At 36.8% G+C, this 14,819-nt stretch overlaps 1 protein-coding gene across 1 annotated transcript in view; it reads left to right on the top strand.

The window, feature by feature from the left end:
* Positions 1-14,356, top strand: part of DYNC2I1 (dynein 2 intermediate chain 1) — a 90,894-nt gene extending 76,538 nt beyond the window's left edge. The window contains exons 21-25 of the mRNA XM_036761963.1: positions 2,526-2,586; positions 5,795-5,894; positions 6,894-7,025; positions 8,875-9,098; positions 13,724-14,356. Coding sequence (XP_036617858.1) covers positions 2,526-2,586; positions 5,795-5,894; positions 6,894-7,025; positions 8,875-9,098; positions 13,724-13,895 — 689 coding nt within the window. The 3' untranslated portion in view covers positions 13,896-14,356. The remainder of the gene's footprint in view (positions 1-2,525; positions 2,587-5,794; positions 5,895-6,893; positions 7,026-8,874; positions 9,099-13,723) is intronic.
* The last annotated feature ends 463 nt before the right edge of the window (positions 14,357-14,819 follow it).

Here is a 14,819-nt window from a genome sequence, read left to right as displayed (position 1 = left end):
GTGTTAGTAATGCAAAAGCTTAGAATGAGCTTGCAGAGAAAGCTAATGGCAGCAATAAGGGTTTTTTTCGTTGTTGTTGGCCATATTGGGGAAAAGAGGATGATTTCAAAGGAAGCACCAGGCCAGTGCTTAGGTAAACGGAACAGGAATCACTGGCGGCAGAGAGGAGTCAGACTTACCTTACTTTGCTTCTGTTTTCTCTGCCATGAATGATGATCTTGTACTGGAAAGGAGAACAAATTTAATGAGCAGGGAGCTGATACTCAAGATAGGTAAGGAGATGGTGAGAGAGATTACATAGTTGGCCTTGATGATCATGGTCAAGTCAACAGTCCCAGATGAACTTCATCCTAGGTTACTGAAAACATTAATTGATATGACTGCCATACTCCCATCATTAATCTTTGAAAGATCAGGGAGAATGTGAAAGGGGCTGCAGGATTGGAGAAGGGCAAATTCCCAGTTTTCAAAACAGGAAGAGAATAAAGTCTTCACACTATAAGACAGTGACTTGACTGATTCCTGGAAAAATTCTAGAATATGTTATTAAAGGAATGGTTAATAAACACCTCAAAAAGGAAGTGGTGATCACAGAGCAAAGTAGCTTCATGAAGAGTGGGGCATGCTGCACTAACACTTTTTAATTTTTTGACAAAAGTTCGTAAATCTTGAGAGTGCTATACTGTTCTTGTGAAAATGATGGAGAGCTGTGGGCTAGAGGACATGTAACATGGATTCACAACTGATAGAATGGCCAGATCCCAGCCACAGAGTAATTGACTGAGCTTCTCCAGTGGAACGCTCTAGTATTCTGTGCTTGGCTGTATGCAGTTTAATGTTTTTATCAGAGATATAACTGAGGAAGGGACCTTTGGGATTGTGATAAGAGCAATATAAGCTTTACACAGGCCAGGTTGGTTTCTCTTTAAGAGGGCAAGAAGGCCATCCTTAGGATTTGGTTGGTCCTCTTGTCTAAGGCTTGAACTGGTGATGTGTTTTCCTTTGTCAGACCACATCTGAATATTGTATTCAGTTATGGGCATCATGTTTTAGGATGTAAATAGATAAGCCAAAGAGCATCCCAGGAAGAGCAACCCGACTGATGAAGGCCCTCACTTTCATGCTATATAAGGATCAACTAGAAAAATTGGGTATGTTTGGTTCAAAGAAGAGAAAACTTGGGGTGGGTGGGAGGAGGAACATAATCGTTATCTCCAAGTATTTGATAGCCTGTCACCTAGCAAAGATGAATTAGAGCTGTTCTGTTTGGTCTCAGAGTACAGAACCAGGAGCAGTGGATATGGAAGTTTCAAAGGAAAAAGTTTAGACTTGATGTAAGGAAACATTTCCTGACAATTATAGCTATCTAAAAGTGGAATGGACTGCTGTCAGGAGATAAATGGGTCTCCCTCATTGGAGGTCTCCAAACAAAGGCTGGATGACCATTTGTATGGGGTATGTTGTAGAGAAAACAAATTTTCAGTGATAGGCTGAACTTCTGTAAAATAGTAAATACCTTCTATCTCCTCTTCATTATCTTTTAAACTCTATTTTTAATAATGAATTTAATATTTTTATTTTCCTTAATTTCTGAAAATAGCTCTATATTCAGTCAAGTGTACTTCAGGAATATTTCACCACTAATTTAATTTAAAGCAATATAACAAGATTCAAAATAACTTTATTAAAGCATAAGGAATTTTGACACTGAAATTCTTAAGTTTAGGGCAGAGATGTGGTTTGAATTAGTGTGAAAGTATCTTTTAGATGCTTTAGGTTTTGAAATTGCCAATTGACTATCCAAAGTATTTTGAATATGATTTGCGATAAGAGCATAGTATTCTCTAAAGGCATCTTTCACCTCTCCCTTAATGTGGAATAGTGAACACTTTTTAATCAGGAAAAATCTTCATTTTAGGCTAATCATGTAATGTTGATAAAAGGTAATTTCTAATGAGTTGAAAATTGTGTGCTTTTAACAAAGGGGGGACATTCCTTGGTTAATATTTCCAAGTTAATGTCCCATTTTCTTCCATAATCATTTATTAAGAACCTTTGTGCAAAGTGTTAGGGAATAGATCAAGAAAATACAACTAGTATTCCATTTTTAACCCAGAGCCAGGCTCCTGCATTGTCCAAGAAAATGTTTTACTGAAGAATATTAATAGAAAATCAAATTTTAGGTATTACATTGCTCCTCTTTTTATGTGGCATATCAGCAAAGCATATGGCAGAATATATACATATATACATAAAAACATATATACTTAATTTCAGCAGATATACTAGAATATACTAGACCAAAGGACACATTAAATCCACATGTTTATTAGTTATAATTTTAATAATTGTTAGTTAGCCTGCTCATAGTATGGCTCTGCACATTTTCATTATATCGATTCATACTTTGCCAACATTTCCTAACATAATACATGTAAGTAATAACAAGTGATTTTATTTTTTTAAGTTCTTTAGTTACCACCTGTACAAATAGAATAACTTGTTTTTGGTCTGTCTGGTTTTAGGTTTAATACCAGGAGGAAAGATAAAGCTGGTACACAGCTCTACAATTCACTTGCATAATAGGTAAGTCATCTATATCATGTCTGATATGCTAAAAATGACATTTTTATCTTATTTGGCTCATCACCCTCCCCCAAAAGCAAGATAGAAATGAGATTTTGCATTTAGAAATGAATACATGATGAAATTTGACAACCATTATGCTCTTTGTACTATAAAATTGTTCATTGGTAAGAAGCATATGTGCTTAGGGAAATGTCGTGATGATTTTGTTCCTTAGGTCAGGCATCCTTAATTTTTTTTGTGTCATGAACCCCTTTGTCAGTTTGGTGATGCCTATTCAACCCTTTTCAGAGTAATGTTTCTATGTGTATAAAATGAAATACATAGGATCGCAAAGGAGACCAACTATATTGAAAGAATTATCAAAATATTAAAAAAAAAACCAAAGCCAAAGTTCACAGACTGCAGGTTAGAAATCCCTGCCTTAGGATAGAGATGCTTTAACTTTTGTAGATCATTGTTATTTGATTTGTATTTTAAATCTGTTTGAAATATGCCATGTCAGTATAGCAAGGATCTGTGATGTTAGTGAGGGAACTCCCTCCACCAATGAAGATTGCAACCTGTCTATAATTTAGTAGATAAGTTTTAGAAGTTTCCCAAGGATTTGAGAGGTTGCTTGATTTTCCTGTGGCAACTGTTCAAAGAGAGATTTGAATCCAAGTCTTCCTGACTTGATGTCCAGCCTCCACCATGCTGTATGGCTTCTATTTAGACAATATGATACTAAAGTTAAATCGTCCTTAAATAATTCAGTTTTCGGAAGCAGAATATAGTATTTATGTGAAACTTTTATTAGTCCAGGAACTAATCCAGAAATAAAAATTCCTCCTTCTATATGTATAAATCCTTTTTGCTATATTCAGCTAACTGAAAATTTGAAGCTTTATCTTGTTTGTGGCACTTATTTCATATTATATCTTTTAACTCTATCTCTTAGTAGTGTTAAAATAGGTGTTAATTTTGATATCTTTATTGTACTGATTATTTTTCCCCCTGAAATTAGTTCTGTAGTTGTAAAAATCCCGTAGTTTTGAAGATATCAATATTATTGGTGATAATGGATGTGCTTATTTTATTCCTTATCTTATTGGAAAGCCTTCTAGCTTATCTTCCTTACAGAGAATTCTTGCTCTTGGTTTTAAATAGATAGTATTTATTATTTTTAGGAAAGCTCTATTTATTTCTATACCTTCTACTGTTTTTAACGGGAATGCATGTTGCATTTTGTCAAAAGCTTCTCTTTGAAATATTGAAATAATTATTTTATTGAAATCTATTGAAATAATTATTTGATTTTTGTTGACTTTGTTATTAATATAGTCAGTTATATTCTTTGTGTGTCTAATATCAAACCAGCCCTAAATTCCTGGTACAAATCCAGCCTGGTCACAATGTTGATCTTTGTAATATATTACTGTAGTCTCCTTGTTAAAATTTAATTAAAATTTTTCTTATCAGTATTCATTAGAGAAATTGATCCTTCAGCTTTCTTTCTTTATTTTGACTCTTCTTGGTTTAGGAATCAAAACTATATTTGTGACATAGAAGGAATTTCATAGCATCCGTTGTTTGCCTATTCCTTCAAACATTTTATGTAGTATTGGAATTAATTGTTTTTTAAATGTTTGGCAGACTGCCTTGTAAATCCATCTGGTCCTGGTTTGTCCAGAGAAAGAACTGATAGAGTCTGAATGCAGATCAAAGCATACTTTTTTTTTCTTCATTTCTCTTGGGTTGTTGTTTGTTTGTTGCGGGGGAGGGGTCTGTGTTTTCTTTTGCAACATGGCTAATAAGGAAATATATTTTGCATGACTGCACATGTATGATTTGTATCAAATTGCTTGTGTTCTCAGAGAGGGAGGGAGAAAATTTGAAACTCAAAATTTATAAAAATAAATTTTAAAATTGTTTTTGCATATAATTTGAAAAATATAAAAATTTAAAAAAGAGAAATGAGAAGGTTTGGAACAGCTGTTATGGAGAATAGGATAGTGAATTGATTAGGGAATAGTAGGATGATTTCCTTGCACTGAAAGACTGGTTGAGATTAAAGCATATACATTTGTAGTGTACCCAGCACTTGGTACCAGAGATGTTTAGTGACTTGCCCAAGGCTACACAGTAGTAAATTTCAGAGGGAGGGTTTGAACCCAAGTCTTCTGACTCCAGAACTAGTATTTTTTCATATCTAGTCCAACCTCTTTGACTTTACAGGTGAGGAAACAGTCTTAGTGATGTGAAGGGACTTACTTGAGATCATTCACCTAGTTAGTGACACAGTAGGATCTAGATCCAGGCCCTTTGGGATTGGGGTTTAGAGCTCATTTATTCATTCATCCACCATTTATTGAGTACTCACTATGTGCCAGACAGTGTGTTAAATGCTGGGAATATAAAGACAAAAAAGATATAGCCTTAGTACACTGGGCCTGCTTCTTCTGCTATTTATAAGTTTTTTTTTAAGAAAATAACATGGATTGTATTTGGATTTGTTAATTATCACCAAAGAATTAGTGTTTGAATTTATTATTCCAGTTTGAGTTGGATGAGTTTGAATATTTACTACAGAGAAATATTCAGCTAATTGTTCCTGACCTAGAATGCTGTCTGTATTTCACAGCATGTTTTTTACTTTTGTCCAATGCCCCTTCAGTTTTTGTCATTAGAGAGAAAACCATAGTTATATGCTAGTCTTCCTTTCAAACACCTCCTCCTCTTACATATTAAACAAGGAAGCTATATGTGGCTTAGGGCTGTCTTCAGGTAGCTGTGTCCATTAGCAGGCAAGTTCAAGGATGACCTGTATGGGAAGCATTTGAATACAGTGGGCTGTTAGGCCACCACCAGCCACTTTTATTTATCATTTGTTTTATTCTCATAACATTCATATTAAAGGCAGATGAAATTTTTCCATTTTATAGGTAGAAAAATTGAGATAGGAGCAGATTAATTGATATGTAAAAGGTCATTATCATATAGCTTTACTTGGATCTGAAATCTTTTTACTCTTCCCCCAGTATATATCAGATAGCAAATAGTTAAAAAGCTAATTTCCATAATGGAAAACAAGAAGTTTCCTCTATGTAATCTAACTATGAAATAAATGCCTATGCCAAATATTTAATGCAGTGTTAATGCTATTTACATATCCTTGAGGTTTTTAAAGATAGACTATTCACATTGTTTTTCTATTGTATTTTCTTAGCTTCCCCCCTAAAGTTAACACAAGTCTGAGGCCTATGCAGACACTGATTGTTAAATTTTTGCCTTCCGATCCTAATCGTTTCATTATTGGTACAGATATGGTACGTAATATTTAAAATTTCCTTCTATAACTGATTCCTTTCATTTCCTGGAATTTTCCCAAAATGTCTTTAAAAATCATTCCATGTTTTCAGTGTGAGACAGTAAATAAGATTTTTCCTCATAAACTTAATGTGCTCGCTATTCCCAGAATAGACCACGGCTGGATATATAGACCTAGAATTCATTTGAATAATTTAGGATGGGGAATCTGTGGCCTTGAGGCCACAGATGATCCCTGGGGCCTGATGAGATTAACAAGAGAGAAGCTTTAGAGAGAAAAGAGAAGGGTGCCATAGCCACCACCCTTGTTTAGGTCCTCATCACCTCTTGCCTGTACTATTGCAAGAGCCTTCTAATTATTCTCAAGTATCTACCTGTTCCAGTCTATCCTCCACAGCTGCCAAAGTGATTTTCCAGAAGTACAGGTCTGACTATAGTGACCCCATAAAATCCAAAGAACTCTCTTTTTACTACTAGGATAAATAAAAACTCCTCTCTCTGTCATTTAAAGCTCTTCAACTGCTGACCCCATCATACCTTTCCAGCCTTATTATACATTACTCTCCTCCAGCCTAGCTCTTTCTCATGTAGGACACCCTGTCTTTCACCTCTGCATTGACTGTCCCCCATGCTTGGAATGTACTTCCACCTTGCCTTGTGTCGGCTTCTCAGAATCCTGTTGTACTTGAAGACTCACCTTAAACCCCATTTTCCACAGGAGGCATTTTCTATTCTCTCCTCAGCTCTTAAGTGCCTCTCTGTCCCCCCCAAAAGTTACATTGTATCTGTATTATATGGGTCTTGTATATACTTATATATGTACATGTTAGAATCCATGTTAGAATCTAAGCGCCTTCAGGTTGGGAATTATTTAACTTTTTAAATTATTTATTAGAAATAACAGGTTCTAATGCTTTTTGATTGAATGATTGGAATACATTTATCTAAATGCTTCTGTCTACTTTAGATATCTATGATCAATTTCTTCATATTAATAGGGTGTTATAAGTCATGGTGCAAGACATGATTCGAAAGTGTCTCCAAAACTGTTCAAACCCCAGCAACGTGAAGAAAGACCAGTGAAAGTTACTGTGATTGACTTTTCACCATTTGGAGAACCAGTGTTTTTGGTATGAATATTTCTTTTTTAATGTATTATTCATAATTGATTTTATATTCTGTTTGGGGAGCATGATACTTGCAAAGATTTACTTGTAAAAATATTGCACATGTAAACATTATCCCAGTTCTTTAAACAAATAGTCAATAACTTAGAATTTTAGGGAGAACAGTGGGATTTTTTTTTTAAATTAGTAACTTCTAAGTTAAAAAGCTGAAGATCCTACATCAGTGCTTCATCGTGGGAGGGAGAAAGCCCTGAGTTCTGGAAGGCTGTGATAGACCAGGGTCAGCTTTGGCAAGCTTCACCAAGCTGCCAAGGGCCTGGAGTGTGTTCTGGGTTATTGTAAATTATGTGCATACCAGCCAAAAGCTGCTTTCGTCATCAGAAGGCTGGCTCCCAGACACTTGATCCTTTTTGGTTCATAAAAACTACCTCCCAAGGCTTGGAGTGATAGAGGTTTACATTGGCAGATGAAATCACAGATCCTTATAGTTTTGAAGTACACTATATAATTAAATATACAAGGTTATGTTCTGTGAAATTTCCCCTTGATTATCTCTTGCAAAACAGTAAAATTGCCTTTTGATTGTCTCCTCTTCCTTTAGCTTTGCACTACTTATAATGTCTTAATTACATTTGAAGTTTAAAATAGCTTATTGAATTGAAATGAATAGAGGCTCATGCTTTTCTGTATTTCCCTTGCCAATTTTCATCCTTTCCCCTAATTTTGCTACTTGTTTATAAGAAGGAACATGCATGTTGAGTGTCTGGGATCTTTCTTGATCCTAGCATAAATGTATAATCACTGCAAATAATGCATTGGTATATTAGTAACAGTTTTTGCCCTTGGAGATAAAACAAGTAAGTACCTCATTAAGTAAAGTTTTCCTTGTTCAGCACCTCTTTATGTGTGCCCCTCAAAATCTGCAACCTGCAGTTTAGAGAATTGTGAAGATCATGTGTCCAAGGAGAAAAATCGAAAAGGCAATCATAATGATTTTCCAATACTCCTGTTCCTGTTTACTAATCAAAACATGAATTATTAATAATATTGTTCTCTGTTTCAATTAAATTTAGAATTCATTGTTGTTGTTATTATTGTTGTTGTTATTATTATTATTACTGGGGTAGAACAACCTAGGCTTAGTAGGAAAAAAATCAGAGCCAATTTTTTTCTTTCGCTTGAAGAAGTTGCCTAATTTCAATCATAAATACCTGTTAGTGTACGTAGCAAGCCATATTCTGCAAAGGTTATACGTTAAAAAAGACACAACTCATTCCAAAAAACACTAGAAGAAGCAGTGAGGTGTTTTTTGGAGATAATATAAGAACTATAGTGGTGTCAAAACAGTTTTCATTCAACCTTAGCTGTTAAGTGATAAATAAGATTACCAATCTGCTTAAATTATCCAAGGTTATAATGATAAACAATTGTTGAATTTCTAAATTTTGTCAATACTCAATAGCTTAGCTTTTCCAGATTTTTGCCTCTTGTTTTCTGAACGTTAGATATGTGTGTAGATTGGGTTTTAGACATTGTACATATTCTCGCTTGGGAAATGACTTTTTGAAAATAAAATGAGTGAAATTATACATGCTTCTGTGGAGATTTTCACTTAGGTAGTTAAAGTAGCTAGTGGGTAGAACAGAGGTATGATACTATAAAAATAGTTGTCCATTCCTTTGTATCCAAAGGCAACCTTGGTAGCCTATAGGTTAATAGCGGATATTTCAGTTTTTATTAACAATTAACATCTGTTTTAACTGTGCAGTTTATCATACCTTTCAACGGTATCATTTTTATGAGTTGCTTATTTTTGGTTAGCCTATTTACTTTTTTCCTTTTTTGTTTACAGGCTGGCTGTTCAGATGGAAGCATTAGATTACACCAACTAAATTCTGAATATCCAATTTGTCAGTGGAATAACAGCACCAATGGCCAGGCAGTTATTGCCTTAAAGTGGACACAGACAAGGCCTGCTGTGTTTTTGGTCCAGGATGACATATCCAACATTTACATTTGGGACCTATTAGAAAATGATCTGGGACCTGTAGCCAAACAACTCATCTCCCCAGATAAGTAAGTCAGATAAAATTTATAACAGATTTTCAGAAGCATTTCTTTGCATAAGCTCGTTGGTGGGCAATCTGTGATCCCTTGATCTTTTTCTTCTCTTTTTCAATTGATATAAGAGACCACTAGGCCATGTAAGAATGTTATAGATTCAGAAGGACTGCCTATATTTATGTATGACACCCTGCAACTTTCTTCTGCCTCTTTAAAAAAATTAATTATTGTTCACATCTGGTTAAATTCAGGTTATTTGGATATTAGACTCATACTTAATACCCAAGAATTGAAGTGCACCTGAAAGCAAAATCAGCTTAAGAACATAAATTAAATTTCAGCTTTTTGAGGAATTTATAAGCATACATTGTTCCCTAGTTATTTAGTGGGTATGGGATTTAGAGGTATGGACACACCAAACTTCTCTGGGTATTCCATTTGTAAGATATGACCATGTTATATGAATATTCTTGTAGTCTTTGAATAGCTTGCCTTACAATAGGTTCCTTTATAAAATGGATTAAGGGATTCAGGGTAAAAACAAAAAAGATAAAGAATCTGAGGAGGCACAAGAGAATCCTTGTGAAGCTGGAGTGGGGGACATAAGATGTACACAAATAAAAAAATACAGGATAACTTGAGGATGGAGTGAACAAGGACAATGAGGGGAGTCAGGAAGAGCTTCACAGAGGAGGGGGTGCCTGAGGGGAGCCCTAAGAGAAACTCCAGATTCTCAAAGGTAGAGGGGAGGAGGTAGTGTATGCAAGGCATAAGAAATGGGAAAATACTTGGACATAGGAGATGAAATGTTGAGTGAAAGGAAAGGCAAGTTTGGGCTGGAACATGAAATAGGTAAAGGAAAAATATGAAATGTCTGGAAAGGCAGGCTGGTGCCAGATTGTAGAGAGCTTTAAATGGAAGGCTGAGGAGCTTGTATTTTATCCAAAAGGCAAGAGGAGTCATAAAAAATGTTTAGTAGAATAGTGGCATGGGCAGACCTATGTCTTAGGGATACTAATATAACAGCTGTATGGAGGATGGATTGGAGAAGGGACAGAATGGAAGTAGAGAAACCATTCAGGAGGCTATTCTAATATTCCAGTGAGAGGTGATGAGGTCCTAAAGCAGGGTAGTGGTGTGATTGTCTGAATGGGGAGAAAGAGATGCAAGAAAAGGCAGTAGCTTGAGACGGGGTGGCATGGTTAAATGAACAGTTATTAAATATGGGGGAGATATGGGCATGTTTATAGGCATCATGGAAGGAGTCAGTAGGTAAGATTGGAGATGTGAGAAAAGGAAAATGGTTAAAGACAGACTCTCCTAGAAGAGAAGGGAGGGAATCCAAGGTACAGGGTCTCCTCTTCCATAGAGACTGGCATGAAGGAGGGAGGCTTGGGGAATGACACAGAAGGGCTTGCTCATATTGAGTAGACTCCATTTTCTTAGTAAAGTTGGTGTGTAGAGAAGAGAGAAGGTGGTGGCAAAGGACTTGAAAAAAGATGAGAAGGTTGGGAACAGCCACTCTGGGAAATCTGATAGAGTCAGGCACCGCTGACCACACTGGAGTGTTCAACTTTATTCACACTTGTCTTATTGTTTACTTCCTCTGTGCCTTTTCTAAAGCTACTTATTCTTCATGCAATTCTTCCTCATCCTTTCAACCTGTTGATATCCTTCAAGCTGTAGCTAAGTGTTCTTCTTCAGGAATGAAGGACAAACAGCAACCTCTGTGACTAGAGAAGGAGCTGTCCACTAGGGAAACTTCAGCTGGGCAACATGGCTTCCTTCCTTCCTTTTCTATTCTTTTCTTTTTCCTCTCCCCTCCCCTCCGCTCCTCTCCCCTCCTCTCCCCTCCCTCCCCTCCCCTCCCCTCTTCTCCTCTCCTCTCCCCTCCTCTCCCCTCCCCTCCTCTTCCCTCTTCTTCCCTCGTCTCCCCTCCCCTCCCCTCCCCTCCTCTCCTCTCCTTTTCTTTTCTTGCTTCTCTCTCCACATAGGATATCACTTTACCTGCCACTGCTCTACCCAAAGGGAATGTAAATTTCAATCTCTGAAACATTTTTTTGTTTTTTTTTCTCTTAAAGACTAGCCTTAACCCCATATCACTCTCTCGCAGACCAAGCCATGCTTGGTCACTATTTGGGCCCTGATTGGCTCAGAATGACTATAAATAACACTTGTTTCTATTTTGGCCAGAAATCCTGAGGGTCTTTCCCTCACAGATCTATATTTAAAAAGAGGCCATTCTTTGCCTCATTTTTTTATTAAGCCTTAATCACTGAATTGGCACTGCTTCAGTCAAACTGAGACCTTAACTTGAAGAGGCCAAGGTCTCCCGCTGCATCCTGGGCCATTTCCAGTCGTCCTGCTCCATATCTGGCCGCTGGACCCAGATGGCTCCAGAGGAGAGAGTGAAGCTGGTGACTTTGCCCACTTAAATCCAATTCACTTGCATGCCATGGCATCACCTTGTTAATGTCATGGTCCTCTTTGAGAACGAAGGACAAACAGTAGCAGCAGCAGGTGTTCTTGAAAACCTGTGGCATTTGATTCGCACTCTATTTGTGTCACAGCATCATAGGATCATAGATCTGGATCTGGAAGGGACCTTAGAGTCCATCCAATCTAACCTCATTTTACAGAGGAGGTAACTGAGGCCCAGAAAAAGGGAAGTGGCTGGCCCAAGGTCACATGGCTAGTATGTGGCAGAACTGGGATCTGCACTTGGGTCCTTTATCTCCAGATCTAGCACAACTTCTGAGGGAGAGAGGAACAGCAGATCACGAGAGGAGAAACCACTCTGTCATGACTTCATCCCTCAATGCCTGAGGATAGTTTTAATCTAGATTATAACTCCTCCTTCAGGACAGGGACTAAGTCTCTCCTGCTTGTTCAATTCAGGAAGCATTTATTAGCATCTCCTATTTTCAAGGCTCCGGAACACATGATGAAACAAAACTGCCTCTGCCCCTGGGCACTGTATATGGGAAGATTATATGTGCTGACTTAAGAAAGGTGAAAGCTTTAGCAGCTGGGAAAGCTTCACCAAGGAGATGACAACAGAGCTGTAAAATGCAGGATCTTGAAGGACGTTTTCATTCTAAGATAATTTATAGATTGGGCCAATCTTGGGCAAGTAAGTCAGTTACCTTTGGTTTACTTTTCTTATCTGTAGGACCTAGAAGAATAAAAGGAATTGCTGTATTCTCTCTCTGCCTACACACATTAGGCCAGGGAAAGATCACCTCTCTTTAGCAATGCTAGAAGGAAGGAGGAGGGATTTCAGAGCTGTCCAGAGATCTTATACCTCCTCATGCAATTTTCAAGTTTTCAAATTAGTAACTCTTGTGCCAGGAAATACTTTGCTTAGGTTGGTGGATCTGTTCCTTTGAATATTATTTTTCTTTTTAATATGCAGACCTGCCTTTTGATATGAGGGAATACAGAAACCAATTTGCATAATGCAAAGTTACATGAAGCAAAAACTGTAGTTTATGGAGTTCATCTGTAAAACTATTTTTATCCTTGCATAATGAGTAATGAAACACCTTCTATAAACATTTTATAGTGATTCATTATGTCTGAACCTGCATTATCTAGTTTTAAATCTTATCACTCATTTTTATTTGAGGTAGATCTTTCAAGTTTATGTGTGAGGTATAGTGGAAAGAGGTCTGTACTATATTTGGAATCAGATGAATGTTGGTTTGATTCCTGGCTCTGCCATTTACTATCTGAGATGTTTCCCTTCTTGGGGCCTAGGTTTCCTGATATGTAGAATCAGGGGAGCTGACCTCCAAGGTCCCTTCAGCTCCAAATCTATGGAAATTCAGGGAGACTCTCTGGACTTATCCTATAATTCCTCCCATGCTGGTAACAAAGTGTAATACTTCTAACACTAGTCCCTTCCTAATTGGTTATTCTTCTCGAGGTTTCCCCAGTGTAGTCCATCTTCTACTCTGTTGCCAGAGTAATTTCCCAAAAGCACACATCTTACCGTACCACAACCTACCTTTCCAGTGTTATACCCATTGCCCTTTCACACTGTTGAACTCCCCTCTTGCCGTTTCTCACACAGAACATTCCATTTCCTCTCCCTCTTCCTTTGCACTGGCTTTCCCCAGGTGTAGAATATTCTCCTCTCTCACCAGAACATCTTAGTATCCCTTGTTTCCTGCAAAATTCAGCTCTGGCTGCACTTGCTATGGGATACCTTTCCTGACTCCTCCCCAGAGTATCTTGTATTTATTTTGCATGTACTTATATGTACATATTGTTTCTGCCAATAGAGTGTAAGCTCTTTTGAGGTCCTGGGACCATTTCATTTTTACCTACTTTGTAGCCCTGGCACCTAACACAATGCCTAGCACATAGTAGGTGCTTAATAAATGCTTGATTTAGTGGTTGATTATACCTTTTATTGGTCTGAGAGCAGATTATAGAGCACTCATTTTTACCTGCTTGAACATTAATCCAGAGTTGTTGGTTTTTGTTTTTGTTTTTTTTTTAATTTTTCCGTTTTGCTCCTTGGTTTGGAGGTCAGAAAGATATCATGGGAAATGGAAAAGAAAACAAACAAGGGGTGTTGTTTGTCTCCTCATAACTGATCTGGCTGCAAATAAATGCTTTTTTCATTTTAGGCTTATAACTGCAACAGTCATGGGTGATCCAGAAAAGACAAACAGATTCCTTGGTCTGGCACTGGCCAAAACATCTGGGATGATTGAAATTCAGTACCTGAAGAAGAAATGGGCATCACCCAAGAAGGAAGAACAAAAGAAACTGCGTTTGCTTTTGCAGGATGCCCTCTAGAAACAGAAAAATAGTTTTCTAAGGGATTCATAAAAAATGAGCATTACCCAGAGAATTTTCATTCAATGATTAAAAATGCGTTAGGTGTTGTTAAGAGGTGTATACTTTAATAGCTACTATATCTATGTGCATGTATATTTCTGTATATAGAACATATATATTCTGTATATAATTCATTTTACTATTGACTGCAGCGTTGCTACTAAAATCAATATTTTTAAACAGGAAAAGAAAAGACACTTTTAGATCCATTGAATTTAAAAGGAAATATACATTGTAATCACTCCCAATATATTGTTTATGGAGGATCTTTGTATTTTTTTCAGAATAGCTCTAAAATATGATCATCAGATTTATTACTGGTTTTTAAATCACCCACCATGAAATGAATTTTAATGGACTATTTTCTTATTCACACAAAAATTCCTATGCCTGTCCAAATTAAAAGCAGTTCCAATGTTGAAAATTTCTTTGCTAGTTGTTTTTTTCTCAAAAACTCCTTCTGCCTCATTTTTGGGTGCCATTTTAGCACCATTTATCCAGTCTCATATTATTAAATTCCCTATTAAAAAGAGAAATTTACGGTAGAGGAAACCTGGAAGTGATACACCTTTAGAACTAGACGAAGAGACTCTAGAGATTATGTAGTTTAATTCTTTCACTTGAGAGATGAGAAATAGGCCCAGCAAGGCTTGCTCAAGCTTATGTAATCAGCCAAGTAAAATCCTGATTCTCAGCCCATTGCTCTTTCTTTTACATCAACATCTATAACAATTCCACCAATTCACGTGAACAAGTAGACATTTAGGAGCATTTTTTCCTCCCTTCATAGATTGTTAAAAAGGTACATATGACCCTTTAGAGACATTGAAACTCCAAGTTCTATGAAGGATAATTCAATTCGACAAGCAAAGTACATAAAAA

Source organism: Trichosurus vulpecula, chromosome 5, assembly GCF_011100635.1.
Source record: "Trichosurus vulpecula isolate mTriVul1 chromosome 5, mTriVul1.pri, whole genome shotgun sequence".
Lineage (NCBI taxonomy): Eukaryota > Metazoa > Chordata > Mammalia > Diprotodontia > Phalangeridae > Trichosurus > Trichosurus vulpecula.
Note: the sequence above shows the minus strand (reverse complement) of the source record. Positions and strands in the feature narration are given on the sequence as shown.